This window comes from Thermoascus crustaceus (genome assembly GCF_041956765.1).
Source record: "Thermoascus crustaceus strain CBS 181.67 unplaced genomic scaffold VTN00scaffold_1, whole genome shotgun sequence".
NCBI classification, from domain to species: Eukaryota; Fungi; Ascomycota; class Eurotiomycetes; order Eurotiales; family Thermoascaceae; genus Thermoascus; species Thermoascus crustaceus.
The window spans coordinates 4854518-4868540 of record NW_027192527.1 but is presented as its reverse complement, the minus strand read 5'-3'; the positions used below and the strand labels follow the sequence as shown (position 1 = coordinate 4868540).

Genomic DNA, 14023 nt, shown 5'->3' with positions numbered 1-14023 from the left:
TATGGTGAAATGTAGATTTCCTCTTTCCTCTCTCCCTAGAATCCCCTTTCTTCGTCTCCTTGTATTCAGTTAGATTCTTACAGAGATAGGTAGGTTCACCTGTCAATTCGGAAACTACACTTGGGCCTTTCTGAATTCCTCACGGGTGGTCACCGACCGACTAGAGAAGCGCGCCCAGATATATTCCTCTCGGCCGGAATACCGGATGTCCCAAAAGCTGCTTTCTGGGAACTCACGCATGGTTCTCATGCCATGTTGCGACAAGTGGAGGGCGCTGCGGAAGATCATGCACCAGGTCTTAAATACGCGACAGGCGGACAAGTTCAAACCGTACCAGGAGCTCGAGTCCAAGAAGCTGCTCTACGACTATCTCCATAAACCGGATAAGCGGTACATCGCCAACCAACGGTTTGTCAACTCGGTGATCGTGAGCGTGGTCTTTGGACGGAGAAGTGAATTGGACGATCCTGAGATGAAAGAGCTGTTTAACAGCAGTGAAAACTTTTTTTGGAGAATCCACAGCCAGGAGCCAATCTTATCGATGGCTTCCAGTTTCTCGACAAGCTGCCATCATTTCTTCACTGGTGGCGACCTTATGGTAAGTGCTGGCATCAATTTGCAATCCGGTAAGTCGACGCACAGAGTAATGGATACAAAGGATTGTAAGCCTAAGGTCAATTGCAGGGTATATCGGCGTGAGGTAAATCGGTTAATCACCAAAATGGAGAACGAAGCAGCCAAGCCTTGCTTCGCGGTGGATTTTCTGAAGGCAGCGGAGGAGGGCTCCTTTCCATTCGATGAGACATAAAAACTATTTACTCTAGGTTCTCTCATAGAAGCTGGCAGCGACACCACACGCATGACCATAAGCCAGGTCATCGCTGCTGCTGTTACTTACCCAAACTGGGTCGGAAGAGCGAGAAAGCAGCTTGATGATGTTGTGGCGATGCTGAGCGTCTGCCCGTTTTCGATGATAAACCCAACTTGCCATATATTACAGCCGTCCTTAAGGAGGGCTTTAATAGGGATGCCACATGTGCTCACCCAGGATGATGAGTATGAAGGATATAAGTTTCCCGCAGGGACCATCTTCACATGGAACGCTTCGTAAATTGCCCTTCACCCGAGAGAATACGAGGATCCGGAACGATTTTGTCCCGAGAGATTCCTAAATGATGATCTTGACAGCCCTATGGAAGGTCATTTGGCGTTTGGCGCAGGTAAGTATTCTGATTTCGTCTGTGATACTGCTAAGTCAGAATGGCCACATAAACCTCATCAATACTCTTGCAGGAAGACGTGTATGCACTGGATGGAACGTAGGCGCAACGGATCTCTGGATCGCTGTTGCACGACTTATCTACTGTTTCGACTTCGAGCAGGATCCGGTAAATCCAGATATGTCCGTTATTCTTGAGACTTGTGCTAATTCTCGTCTTAGAATAAGCCCATTGACACCATGTCGATGTGGCACGAACATAAGATAGCTCCGTTTGCCGTTAAAATCAAAGTCCGGAGCCCAAAACACGCTGGCCTAATTGAGAGGGGCTGCCTAGATGCTGTTAACAGAAAATATTGAATCCCTGTGAATCTACAAAAAAAAAAAAAAAAAAATTACGGCCTGACTATCCAAAACATCTTTCAGCTGAGCACTATCTGAGCGGCAAAGCATGATTATGCACGTTCTTAAACATGTTTGCGGGCCTGCAGATCGAACTGCATATGCAAGTTGGAACCCTGAGAATAGGCATGTACCTATGTGGAATGCATTCGTGGCAAGTGACCCTAGTCCTGTCCGATATCCTAGATAGGACCCCTGGTGAATCTGATCTCAAGATAACGAGGCTGTGCTCGATCTCTCAGCTCTGTAGAGACATCCTGCTTCGGTCTTACGTCGTCATGCTCGTGTGCTATTAACCCACGAAAAAAAATATGATGAAGCGAAATGAATTGACGCATTGATATGCCAATAGATAGACGAATCAACAGATAGATACCTTTTGCAGAGGATAATCCAAAAGAGATGCATCAGCCCGGAGAAATGTTCGGACGGATCTGGCCGATATAGATCTCGGTGGGGAGGATGCCCTGCCCCAATCTAGTGAATCAAGCCAAGCAGATCACAATCGATCAGCTACCATGTTCTCCTGGTGGAGCAGGGGACAGAGGAGAAGCAAGATTCCTGCAAGGCGAAAGACGCTGCAGTGAGTCGATCAACAGATCTCCGATAGCCCGGATTTGGGAAAAGGGGAAAGCCCAGCTATCTAGATGTAGCTAGGGAGCTAGTTAGTGACGCTAGGACTCAGTAGCTGTGGGTTTGTCGTCATAGGTCATATAGATCTATCCAAGGAATCGTTAGTATAGATGGCTTCTCGCGGACGCAGACTGTAGAACGTCATCATCCATGCTTACCCAAAAACATAGCCCTGCTGCGGGGAGAAAGATCTGAAGGGACTCTCTAGCTAGCCTCAAAAAACTTGCTAAAAGGAGCACAAAAAAAAATCCAGTGGCAAACCTCAGGAATGAGCTGCCTGGGGAAGTGTCGATGGGATACCCCGGTTTCAAGAAGCAGGATCTTGGGGCTCTGCACATCTGCATATGTATGGGTCTGGGCCAGGATGCTAACCGCAGCATGTTGACAGGGGAGCTATGAAAGTATAGCAAATTGCCACAGGGACCTCAGCATCGCCTACGTCGATCGAAGGGGAAAAAGAAGGCTGTGGGCCGCTGGAGATCGCCGTGTGCAACGAAGCACGAGACGCTAGGCGCTCCACCGTACCGCGATGCCGGTTTTGGCGCTTCAGCTGAACTCGGATCACGGGCAGGGCCGTCCGTGCCGCTGATTGGCATGTCTGTCAGGGCACGACCACTATCGAGCTTCTCCGTTCAACGCACAGAGAGCACTTATCCGCCCGAGCAAAAACTGCCTATTTGTGCGGGGAGCGACTTGTCATGGCTCCGATCGGCCACTATTCAGCTGGCCTCTGCGCCAGTCGACTTCGAAGACGCCTCGAGGCTGTCAGGGGAAGGTGGAGCGACTCGAACTCCATCTTTCAAGCGAGTCCACCGGTCCGCCAGTAACTTTACGCGGGACAGATGCTGCCAATGGCAATGGTTTGTCAGCCGTGTTGGGTGAAAGCGCAAGAATGGAGAGGTCTAAGAAGGGTCCTACTGTCAAATCCGTTGGGGATACGGGATGCGATCACCACGTTCGATCGGATCAAGTGTGAGATACCTCCCCAGTTCAGGTAGGTGCTAACAGGTAAGCATAGAATATCGAGATATACGATTCAACAGTCAGGCACTACACTGTTCACTTAAAAGCCTTCGGTATCTGGAGCAATAGTTGAGACTCTAGATCTGAAGGATCGCTGTTATAGATCACAATACTGGTATTTACTCCTGCATATCTGCACGTAGTCGTCTGTGCTAAATAATTAATAGGGCAGTCTGGAGCTATGCATCTTGAAGCACCAAATACATGGATCCACATAGACACGGGAAGATGCGCCAACGTTTCTGGACCAGTGAAAACTTTGACATGAATAACCGGTAGACAATAGATCTTAGTCTGTCTATGCCTATTGGATACATGACAATTGTAACAATAAACCCCATAACTGCGACCATCATTGTAAATATAGAAAGGGAGACAATGGAAAAAGTTATAGTGATGCAAAACAAATGAGAATATTACCCCGAAACACAGATGGAAATATGCGAAACATGTAAAAAACCAACAATGAGGCGTCCCGCACCAATGGAGATATCCCCTTCACAGAAAAATGCTATCGAAACAATGCATGATCGGTGGAACGACAACGACTCTTCGAGACGCGAATCGACTGAAGCGTCAAAATCGAACCATATATGACCAGATGCAGTAGGTCTGAATAAGCGGACCAGGCTTCGTCAGCCACAGAGATGATGCTCAGAAATGTCAGTGAGATCCGTCGTGTGAAACGACATATTGTACAGTACAAGCGGTATCGACATGGATAACCTTTGATTTAACTTTGCGACCGGATATAGCTCAGTATGATGCTCAGAGAAGGATCTTCATCGAGCCAGTGGCCTGCTCGAATATCAGCCGCTCGGAGGTCGGATACGACGTATTGATCAGTGACATTAGCGAGTTCCTGCTCATAATGAATGGATCTTAGTCTTATATGTCACCCAAGGTTATAGCAACAGAAAGGAATAGTACCTCTCGCAACAGATCGTTCGCTGACTGTAGCCGAGGAGCATGACACGCGTCAGGCTTCTGACCGCGGAGGACATGGGCGCGGTTGATGGCCCACCTCCTGACCGCGGCGATTCGAAGGTAGATCTTGTGTGCCTGGAAGCGGCGGGCGCTCGAATCAAGGATTATTCTGCAAACTGTCAGAACTCGGAGACACAGAAATTAAAGCGAGTAGTATGGCTCCCAGTACCTCTGTAGCTGCACCTTTTGGGTCTCTTCATTCCCGCCTTGACTTTGAATGGACGCAAGGTTGAAGTTTGAAGACAACAGGGACTGGGCAGCGGCAAAGCACTCCCTCATAACCCTATAGCCTTCTTCCCCGGCCTCTTCAGGCGGTACATCTACCTTCTGTTCCGAGATGTGTAGTTGAAGGGTACGATAGTCGTTCATAATTTCAGCGACCCTCAAGGCCCGTGCTTCGTTAACTTTGTCTCGGACGTCAGCCTCATCATCATACACGGTTCCGCGGAGGTATTCTTCGACGAAAGGAGATTACTTACGTCCGTCAGCCATTGTCTCTCGTCTGATCTAGAAGAGATCTATAGTACAGTACAAGACACAGAATACAGCACAACACAGGAACGAGGGACTCATCTGCGTGTTTACACTCTACGTGATGGAGGACGAGCTATCCTTTTTAAACCGATGGTGATGGGAAGCTCCTGAGGAGCCGATCCATCGCGGAGAGGGGTCAATTGGATCATCGCCGAAAAAGTGGCTGGCTGTACCAATGGACATTTGGCGTTGAGGAGTAACATATCACAGCAAGAAACAATCAGAGCTCAGGAAAGCGTGGTGGATCTAGATAGAAAGATCTCAAAAGAAAGCCGTGGACTCGGGAAATGACGAGAGGCATATTGCTGGAAAGCTGGGGACTGCAGGCATCAGACTAAGCTGCTGCGACAAGCAGACTGGCGACCGTTCGTGCATCGGCTGGTACGGGCATGCAGGAGGCTCTTGAGATCAGCCCAAAGCAAAGACGCCACAGGCTCTGCCCATACTCTCGGGGCGGGATCTCGGTGGAATCGCTCGGTGTGGAGTCTGCGTTCAGGGCTGGCTCCGACGGCCGCTTGGGCCGCGTTCGGCCTAGCTGCGACTTGCGCACAGCTGCCCTGCTGGCGCCACCTCAAAAAAGAACCTCTTGGACTCTGTCGTGGCCAACCTGCAAACAACAGATCATGAGAAAGATGGCAGCGAAAGCCACAGCTTAGCTCCAACAGCGAAGCTGAATGTCTCTCCACCATATTTTTATAACACAGGTGGCGGATCTGAGGAACCTCGCACTTTGGGCACTGGACAGACCAGTATCGACCTACCGTGCATCCAGGTCCGCCAAGAGACCCCGAGGAGAGAAGAGGACGATCACCTAGATCAAGATCCCCTGTCACTTGCGCCGGGTCGACAGGGCTACCGAGGTTTCCAGAACAGGAAAAAGCTTGGGAGACAGCTAATTACCTTACCACAAGGCTGCGTACACCACCGTCGCTGGACGTCTTGAGAGGCAACGGCCATCAACCGTGTTCATTTACCGCATGGAGTTGCCACTGGAGCAGGAGAGCGCACCTGGATGTTAATAGAGCATAACAAGACCAGTGGGGAGCAAATAAAAAAGGTACAAAGGTGGAGAGAAGAGCAAGCTGGCGCACTGGCAAACTGCAAGGGAAATGTCTTGCCATTTGGTATATCTGCAAAGGACTCGAGGTCCACATTGAGCATCAAATATGAAACCACACTCTCCCCACTCCAGCCAATATGTCTCTCGATCAGTCCTTTTCACTGATAGCCGTCAACCGTTCGTCGATCTCATCCTCCGTCAATGCTCGGAATTCAGTGGTTGTCCCCTCGCCATCAGCCCGTGGCCCTCCAACGATTCCAATCTCCAATTCGCCCTTCTTGAAGTCGACGCTAAGCACGCTGCTCAGAGCCGTGATGCCTAGTTCGACGACATCCTCCCAGCTACCTTCCGCATAGTCTTTGTTCTTCAGTTTCTTCTCCAGATAGTTGAGAGCCTCTTGTTGCTTAGGTCCAGAGGCAGTCGCTTTGTATCCGACGTAGTACCCTGCTGGGTCGCACTTGTAGAGCTGGGGGCCTCGTTCCGAGTCAACCGAGATTAGGGTCATGGCAACTCCGAGTGGGCGCATATAAGCCTTTATGAATTCTCTATTAGCAAACACTCAATTACGAATTTAGGGGTTGGATAAGCCCAACTCTTTGTGTGTAAACTTGGTTGATGTTGGCAAGTCTCTTCGCAAGGACATCGCAAGGCATCTCGTATCCATATTTGTATCGAAATTCCGCGGCTTCACCACGGGCACGGTCCACGGACGCTCTAGCGTCTGCTATGGAGCCAGTCATGACACAGCCCACAGAAGGAGACAGTTTGAAGACGTAGGAGACGGAGGAAGGATCAATCAGCCTGTCCTGGAAGAATGTCAGGCTGATCTGTCAGGATAGAATTGTGGGCGCCGACTTACAGGAACTTTCTTCTGAGACAGCACCACAGCGCAGTTCTTCCCCCTCACGCCGATGGAAGTGATGTTTGCAGCAGTAATGGCCTTGAATGCATATTCTGCATTCCGACAATCTTGTTAGCTATCGTCACCGGCGGTTGGAGGATTTCCGTCGCTCGTGGAACAGCAGAGTGGGGTGATTCTAGGGGAAGCAGCGTGATATCGATAGTGGGAACCTGGGTAGGAGGATACTGACCGACTTGGTACAGACGACCTTGGTCGGAGAAAATCGTAATATGTCTATCGTAACCTGCGCCGCCTATTTGTCGATGGTAGTCAGTCATCGATGAAGTCATGGGTTGAAACAACACAGCGGTCAAGGCGCTTACCGGACATCGTGACGGCAAGGAAAGGTCACAACAAGGAAAGAAATTCTATCTGCTATTTTGAAGGGATGTCTAAGATTAGGAAGGTGAAGTTGTGAAGGGGTGGAGTGTCGCTGTGGTGAACTGACGTGGGGGACGCGTGCGAGAAGCTGCCTGGCCAGCCTGAAGCTCAAGCTTCGTACTCCCGATCGAGTAAGCTCCGCACTCCGTCCACCGCCTTCCCACACCAAAGATTCTGGCCGCAACCCACATTCTACAATGGTGCACACTCCCCGTATTTACAGAGTTGTCTCTTTGCAAGAAATGTTGGCTCTAGAATTAATGCGACTTTTATTAATATCTACATGAAATATGGACCTCTAAGAACACCCCGGGCCGCTACCGACAGATTTTCGTCCTCCACACTATGTGTGAATGTGTATGTCTCAGCCACTAGTCTCCCCAAATACGGAAATTTGACTGACTTGAAATAGTTGAAGGCCTCTTTATACCCCTTGCCACCTTTCTCCCTAGTTTCAAAATGCTTTGAAATGAACCATTGCGTTCATAATATCGCAAAATACTGTCTCTATTGGTTTCCATCTTAAGGTGTTTTCTCTCGTTCTATTTCCAATAACATTGAATTCCCCCCACGCCGACCTGGGAGCGATAAACAGAAGCCCGTTCAATTTACTGTTTGACTTCCATGACAGGGTTGCCACAATTTGGATGCTGTCAAAAAGTTTTCAATAACAGCAGCGTTGATAGCATTCTACCTAAGAGTATCCCAGAAACCCCCAAATTATATTTGCAGGCGGCTATAATCATGATTCTTCAGCTGCTATCCATGGAAGTGATTATGCTGACACGCGAGGATGCAATTCAGCTGCTGACGGCCAGGGGAACCATTATCCGTGTTGGTCCTCGGAAACGACTTGGGAACATACTATTAGAACACTCAATACTAGGACAAAATGCTCAATTAAGTAGGGCCTATTCAACAGAACAAATGCTCTGCGTCATCGCGAGCCAAGTTATTTTGATGTCGTTCAAGCACCTTTCTCTATGTGCTGCTTGTGCCTTCAACAATGTCTAAGGAAACTCAGGAAAACACTGAGTACAGGCCGTATAACTCTTCAGCAGTTATTCTGTAGAAAAGAACCTATTGATCATCATTAGAATATGAATGGATTCAGATTGCTTGACCAGTTACTAGAAGAGACGGGTGCGAGCCGTATGCTGTACAAGCTCAAGTGCGCTAAACCCAATCACGTAGCTGTGCGGACGACCTGCGGAGCTTACATGGAAAATTTCAGGAACTCCGCAAAAGTTACAACTGCTCTACCAGCCCAGCACAGCGCCCTCTCTTTGCTCCAGAACATTTCCCCAAGGTTTTATTGGACTGAATCCTTCATCGAATTTATCGATTGAAAGAGAATCTATAGCACCGTTGCAATGTCCGGCAATGGCGCTGGGGCGCAACCCCACATCCCAGCATGGAAAAAGCTGGGTCTCAAGCTGAAGTACGCGAAAGATGACCCCGACGAGGACGCGACCACTCCAGAAACGAGAGATGAGCCACCACAGCAGCCGCAGAAAAGCAATGGGAAAAGGACAAAAAGTGAATCGTCCGAAGAGGGTGAAAAAGACACCAGCAGCAAGAAGCGACGGCTAGACGACGGCAACGAATCGAACACTGCTCGGCTTTCTACACCTACCCCGAAACAAGAGACTGAGACACCGCGGAAGAAAAGCGTTTCGTTCACACCAGACACGAAGCAGAAGGATGGCGATAGCAACAAGGAACTCATAAAGGCGCAGGAGTCCAAGTCTCAGGGCGGAGACGGAGCGTCCACGGAAGAGCCAAAATCCGAAACGGGAGAAGGCAAAAAGAAGAAGAAGAAACAAAAGCGGAAGGGTGAGAATGCGAAGCAGGACGCCCCCCAATCTCAGGCAACAACGACGCATATCCACGAAACTCCCGTCCTCTCCTATCTCAGCCGTTATTACAACGACCGGTCATCATGGAAGTTCCAGAAGAACCGCGAGACGCATCTCTTGAAGCACCTCCTCTCACTCGAGCATATACCTGCGCAATACAATGCCGCGTTGCTCGCTTATCTGAAGGGCCTCAAGAGCGAGGGAGCAAAGCAGAGAGTTCGGGAAGCTGCAGGGGAGGCGATCAAGGCTGATGAGGAAGAAAATAAAACTGAGGACAAACCAGGGGAGGCGGAACAAGAGATGGAGAATTCGATTTCAGAGAAAAAGGCGTACAATGACGCGGTTGAAGCTTTTAAGACCAAACTGTCAAAGGAGGACCTCGACACCGAATTGCCTGATGGAATGGATGCGAACTCGCAGAAGAGGCTCGAAGAGAGGAGACGGGCCGAACTTGTCCTGTATGCGATCAACGGCAAGGTTGAACCATCATCGTCTGCTAAAGAGAAGAAACCATCGAAGCCGGAGAAAACGAATGGGCAAAAGGCACAAACTGACGCGCCAAATAAAAAGAAGAGGAAGAACAGGACAGCTTTTGTTGAGATCTCTAGCAGCAGCGAGAGCGACAGCTCGAGTTCTAGTGAATCCGAGTCAGATTCGGAGAAAACAAAGGGCCCTCAAACGAATGGACACAAGGCTGCGGTTGATGCACCAATTAAGAAGAGGAAGAACAGGACGGCATTCGTGGAGATATCGAGTAGCAGCGAGAGCGAAAGTTCGAGCGAATCTGAGTCTGACTCCGATAGCGACAGCGACAGCGATTCCGACTCCGCAAGATCGTCGAGTCCCTCGTCCTCTTCATCTGCATCATCTGATTCCGATTCCGACTCAGACTCTACGTCATCTTCCGGTTCGGATTCAGATAGTGATTCAGACTCAGACTGATTTGGATGAAAATTTGACATTGTTCTGATTATTGCGGCGGCGACGACGCCTTCTCGCTGTCATAGCTGTTTCCAACATGTCTTCCAAACGATGGATATACCCAGAAGTGTCATATCGGATTACGGTCGCATGTATCGGTAGAAAATGAAGCGCCGTTCTCAAATGGATATTTTGTATATCGATTCTGCCATCTATACAACTACGTTTGGTGATATGTATGTCCAGGCGAATCTTGATCGAAAGCTCTCTTGATTAAATAATATCATCTCAGAGAACGCCATTCTAAAATGCATTTGCCCGAAGGGACTCCGTTAAGCGCGACGCCATTCCACCCAGTCTAAAAATACAATGCAATAATACTGGAAAAAAGATCACTGAAAGAACAGCCGAGAGTGTTTTCGGAGACGTCGTCATGTCATCGCGGAGTCGAATAGGAAAGGTTGAGGGAGTGGTTTGTCTGCTGCATCCAGGCGGCTATCCGATCTTGTGACGAGGGTGTCAAGTCTTCGTCTCTGAATCGTTCTCTGAAGACTTATCTTGAGTCTCGGATTTCTCTTCTTCTATGTTGATAATTTAGTCAAAAATCCTTGACTGGACACGAGAGAGATGCGCCTGACCTTTGATCTGCTGGATCAGCTTCACGGTGTTGTGATGGAGTTGCTCCCAGAAGCGCTGGTAGTTGGAGAGGTTGAGACCGGTCGGTGGTTGCAGGGGACACGATTTCACGTCTCTAACAGTTTCGCTCATCGTGGATCGTGGACTGTGCTTTTGCTCACTGGTTAACGGAGGAAGCAGTCAACTGCAGTCAGATTTGGAGGGTGCTCATAAAGCTGCGGTGAGAGTTAAGTCCTGAGAGCTGGAATGAAATCAAGTTCTGTGGCATTAATATATAGGTGTGCGACACATTTATATGAGTATCGTTTTCCCTCTCTTCCTCTCTCCTACTCTTCGAGATGCTACGGTACAGCCGGAAACAGCCCTTATTTTAAGCAAAAGCAGTCCGCACTCAAAGGGTCGTTCGAAGGAGTTTAGCGGACTTTTCGAGCAGGCTGATCCCTGTCGATGGAACCATTGCAGTGGGAAATCCCGCAGTCAGATGTCAAACATCCCTGGCCCTGGGCGGATCATGTTCTGATCGCTTCCGGGCGCCCAACCGGATGCATGGCGTGAAATGCATGGCGTGAGTCGAGTCGCTTATGACAGTATTAGGTGTCTTACGGAGTGTACGGGAGCACTCCGGACGAGATTGCCTACGGGGACAGGGATGCCGGCATTTATCTCCATGTACCCATATACGTATAACCCACCGGCATAACAATAGGTAGGGAATTTGTATAATAATTAAGTCGACGGAGCCAGTTCCTAATTTCCCGCCCAGACTGAAGATCCCCTGATATTCCTTTTACTATTATTAATCAAACTGCTCGAAACTTGGAAGGGCAATGCGCACAGGCAAATATCTCCGTCCCATCTCCGCCCGGATGAATTCTCCGTCTGCTAGCACGGGGTTGCCTTGTTATTCATTCGTAATGGCTGTCGTGCTGCCTTCGGGCTTCTCACCGCCGGTCAAGAAATCAACGTTAGCTGGTACCTGCTACTTAGAGTACCCGAGGTATCTACTGTGTCTACTACCTAGGTACCTAATCTAATCTACCTTGGTATAGGTATCCATACCAGGAACAGTAATGGGAATAAACAACCGCGCTATGTAAAGTCGATCTACTAAAACAGATAATAAGCGGTCACTCACCACATGCCTAAAATAGAAAGCCATTCGCCACAACGAAGACAGAGATGATAAAGGATCCAGTCCCGGCAGGGTATGGAATTCTTTTCCGTTGGAATTCTTGCGATTGTCCGCATTGTAGAACTCGATTACTAGGTTCCTGTCCACATTGACTCTTACGGTGGTCCTTCGACAGGGCAGGATTGCGTTTTAAGAGATATTTCGACGCTAGAACGAGCGCAATTGTTTTTGGGACGTCTGATGGGGGTTTTTTTGCCAGCCTTGCAGAGCCTCATACTTTATGCCACATGGTCATGTGCGGCCGTTGGACAGGGAATAGGACCAGTAAGCGTCCTTTAGGCATGTGTCCCCAACGTGCAAGCTGCAAGGCTGAAAGTTTCGAGAAATCCTTCTTGTCGCATGTCAGTCTTCAGCCATCTAACCGGAGACCCACAATGACCCTGAACCTCCCTATGAGTCGCAATAATGATTATCTCTCTCTTTGAGATTCCTCTTATTATTGTCTCTGCTACGCGGACGCCTTGGTCTCGGTGGTCGAGTGATGGTCTGGCATCTGTCCGCGACCCGTCAAGTTCGGCCAACATTCCAACCATCCTAGGGGATACTAATCATCCATGGATAGGTATGGCCATGGAAATGGGTACTTTTGCTAATGTGTTCCGTCTTCTCTTGTTGATTATCAGTCATGGCCAGATTACGCCTTCGAACCATCTCTCATACACGCCGTGCTTTGAGCACTTCGAATGCGCGCGTTTGGAAGTCCGCATAGATTGGAATAGCACAGATAAAGAGGGCGAAAAGGTTGCACACGATTCTCAAACTGCCTGCTGTCGTGCCGGTGACGGACCCAAGGTACGGTGGAGGTATTCTGACTAACCCAGATAAGAAACGCGTCAATACTTTCCTGGAGAATATTCCTTGCAGCTTCTAAGAATACTTGATTGATTATCCTTTTTAGGTGGACCCGGAGGTTCGGGGGTGGATATGCTATTGCAGAAAGGGTTTCGGCTCAAAGAGATCGTCGATTCCAAAGCTGATCCATTGTCCGTTCAAGTTAGTAATTTTTACATTTTTTTATTTTTAATATATATTACTGTGATTTTTAGATGTTCTGTTCAGGACCCTGCCGCCTCGGACGACACATATTACGGCATTATAGGTTTTGATCCCCGTGGAGTCAACAACACCACTCCTCGATACCAGTGCATTACAGACCCTTATACACGGTCACGTTGGACACTGGACAACAACTTTCATGATCTTTCAGGAAGCTCAGAGCGGCTACCGAGAAAGCCTGAACCAGGGCATGGCGTTAGCAGGCACATGTACTCAGGAAGGTGGGCCAGAGATTGGTGAGTTCATGAACACTACACCGACTGTGGCAGACATGATTGCAATCATTGAGAGACATGGAGAGTGGCGAGAGAAAGAAGCCAGGTCTATTCTGGAGAGCAAAAAATGCCTTCCAGTTCCAGAAAGGCAAGCCATCCTTGATGCTACTCAGTGGAAACGAGGAAAGGAACCTCTGCAATATTGGGGCTTCTCTGACGGCGCAGTTCTGGGTGCCACGTTCGCAGCGATGCACCCTCACAGAGCCCAGCGAATGGTCCTTGATAAGATTGCGACGCGCGAGCGATCTACTCTGGTTTCTGGAACATGAGCATTCTGGATGCAGACAAAGCCATGGAACAGTTTTTTCAAAACCTGTCAGGAAGCTGGGCCAGACGGTGCTCTTTTCCCACTACTGGTGGCAGCTCATCTGAGCCCCCGTCACAGTCTTGAAACCAATCTTCAATCGCTCAACAAAACCCCACTTGTTCCAGGAACTGATACAAGGGCACCGGACGTCATCACATACAGCGATGTCATGAGACTCATCAAAGAATCTTTATATAGGCCTTTAAGATCGTTTCGAGTGCTAGCAGTCATGCTTACGGATGTGTCACGAGGAGATGGTAGTGCTTTTGCGGATATGAAGAATGAAAGCTAAGAAAGACATCGATCTGTTCACCGTCTAGTGATGATAATGACTTGGAGCTCTGCCCACCATATGCAGAAACCATGCTCGAAACGCTAGTTTCCATCGGCTACACGGACGGAAAGGATCTCTCGGGACTGACTAAACAGAATTTCTTTAACTACTATGATGTCCTGAAGGGATAGAGTAGGTGGATGGCCGATATATGGGTGTCTCGGACGATGATGACTCACGCTGGGGATGGAAAACGAGGCCGAAGTGGAGATATGAAGGTATTTTTCCCCCAACGATTTGTCCCTTTTCGTTCTTGGTCCGTACCTACCTAACTGTTGTAGGACCTATCTCGGGAAATCCGAG

General features: G+C 48.9%; 6 protein-coding genes across 6 annotated transcripts; 3 read left to right on the top strand and 3 right to left on the bottom strand.

The window, feature by feature from the left end:
- Nucleotides 1-238: 238 nt before the first annotated feature.
- Nucleotides 239-3136, top strand: VTN00DRAFT_1758 (uncharacterized protein; the record flags this gene model as incomplete). The annotated part of the gene is made up of 5 exons (XM_069427900.1): nucleotides 239-598; nucleotides 1200-1220; nucleotides 1294-1319; nucleotides 2120-2204; nucleotides 2675-3136. The coding sequence occupies 5 exons, from the start codon at nucleotides 239-241 to the stop codon at nucleotides 3134-3136; spliced, it is 954 nt and encodes a 317-aa protein (XP_069292460.1).
- Nucleotides 3137-4010: 874 nt separating this feature from the next.
- Nucleotides 4011-4756, bottom strand: VTN00DRAFT_1757 (uncharacterized protein; the record flags this gene model as incomplete). The annotated part of the gene is made up of 4 exons (XM_069427899.1): nucleotides 4011-4139; nucleotides 4208-4373; nucleotides 4434-4668; nucleotides 4744-4756. The coding sequence occupies 4 exons, from the start codon at nucleotides 4754-4756 to the stop codon at nucleotides 4011-4013; spliced, it is 543 nt and encodes a 180-aa protein (XP_069292459.1).
- A 1250-nt stretch (nucleotides 4757-6006) lies between these two features.
- On the bottom strand, nucleotides 6007-7089 carry VTN00DRAFT_1756 (uncharacterized protein; the record flags this gene model as incomplete). The annotated part of the gene is made up of 5 exons (XM_069427898.1): nucleotides 6007-6390; nucleotides 6452-6664; nucleotides 6718-6812; nucleotides 6950-7012; nucleotides 7083-7089. The coding sequence occupies 5 exons, from the start codon at nucleotides 7087-7089 to the stop codon at nucleotides 6007-6009; spliced, it is 762 nt and encodes a 253-aa protein (XP_069292458.1).
- Nucleotides 7090-8513: 1424 nt separating this feature from the next.
- Nucleotides 8514-9941, top strand: VTN00DRAFT_1755 (uncharacterized protein; the record flags this gene model as incomplete). The annotated part of the gene is made up of 1 exon (XM_069427897.1): nucleotides 8514-9941. The coding sequence occupies one exon, from the start codon at nucleotides 8514-8516 to the stop codon at nucleotides 9939-9941; it is 1428 nt and encodes a 475-aa protein (XP_069292457.1).
- A 498-nt stretch (nucleotides 9942-10439) lies between these two features.
- VTN00DRAFT_1754 (uncharacterized protein) lies at nucleotides 10440-10688 on the bottom strand (the record flags this gene model as incomplete). The annotated part of the gene is made up of 2 exons (XM_069427896.1): nucleotides 10440-10501; nucleotides 10559-10688. The coding sequence occupies 2 exons, from the start codon at nucleotides 10686-10688 to the stop codon at nucleotides 10440-10442; spliced, it is 192 nt and encodes a 63-aa protein (XP_069292456.1).
- A 1465-nt stretch (nucleotides 10689-12153) lies between these two features.
- VTN00DRAFT_1753 (uncharacterized protein) lies at nucleotides 12154-13348 on the top strand (the record flags this gene model as incomplete). The annotated part of the gene is made up of 2 exons (XM_069427895.1): nucleotides 12154-12540; nucleotides 12848-13348. The coding sequence occupies 2 exons, from the start codon at nucleotides 12154-12156 to the stop codon at nucleotides 13346-13348; spliced, it is 888 nt and encodes a 295-aa protein (XP_069292455.1).
- Nucleotides 13349-14023: the final 675 nt, after the last annotated feature.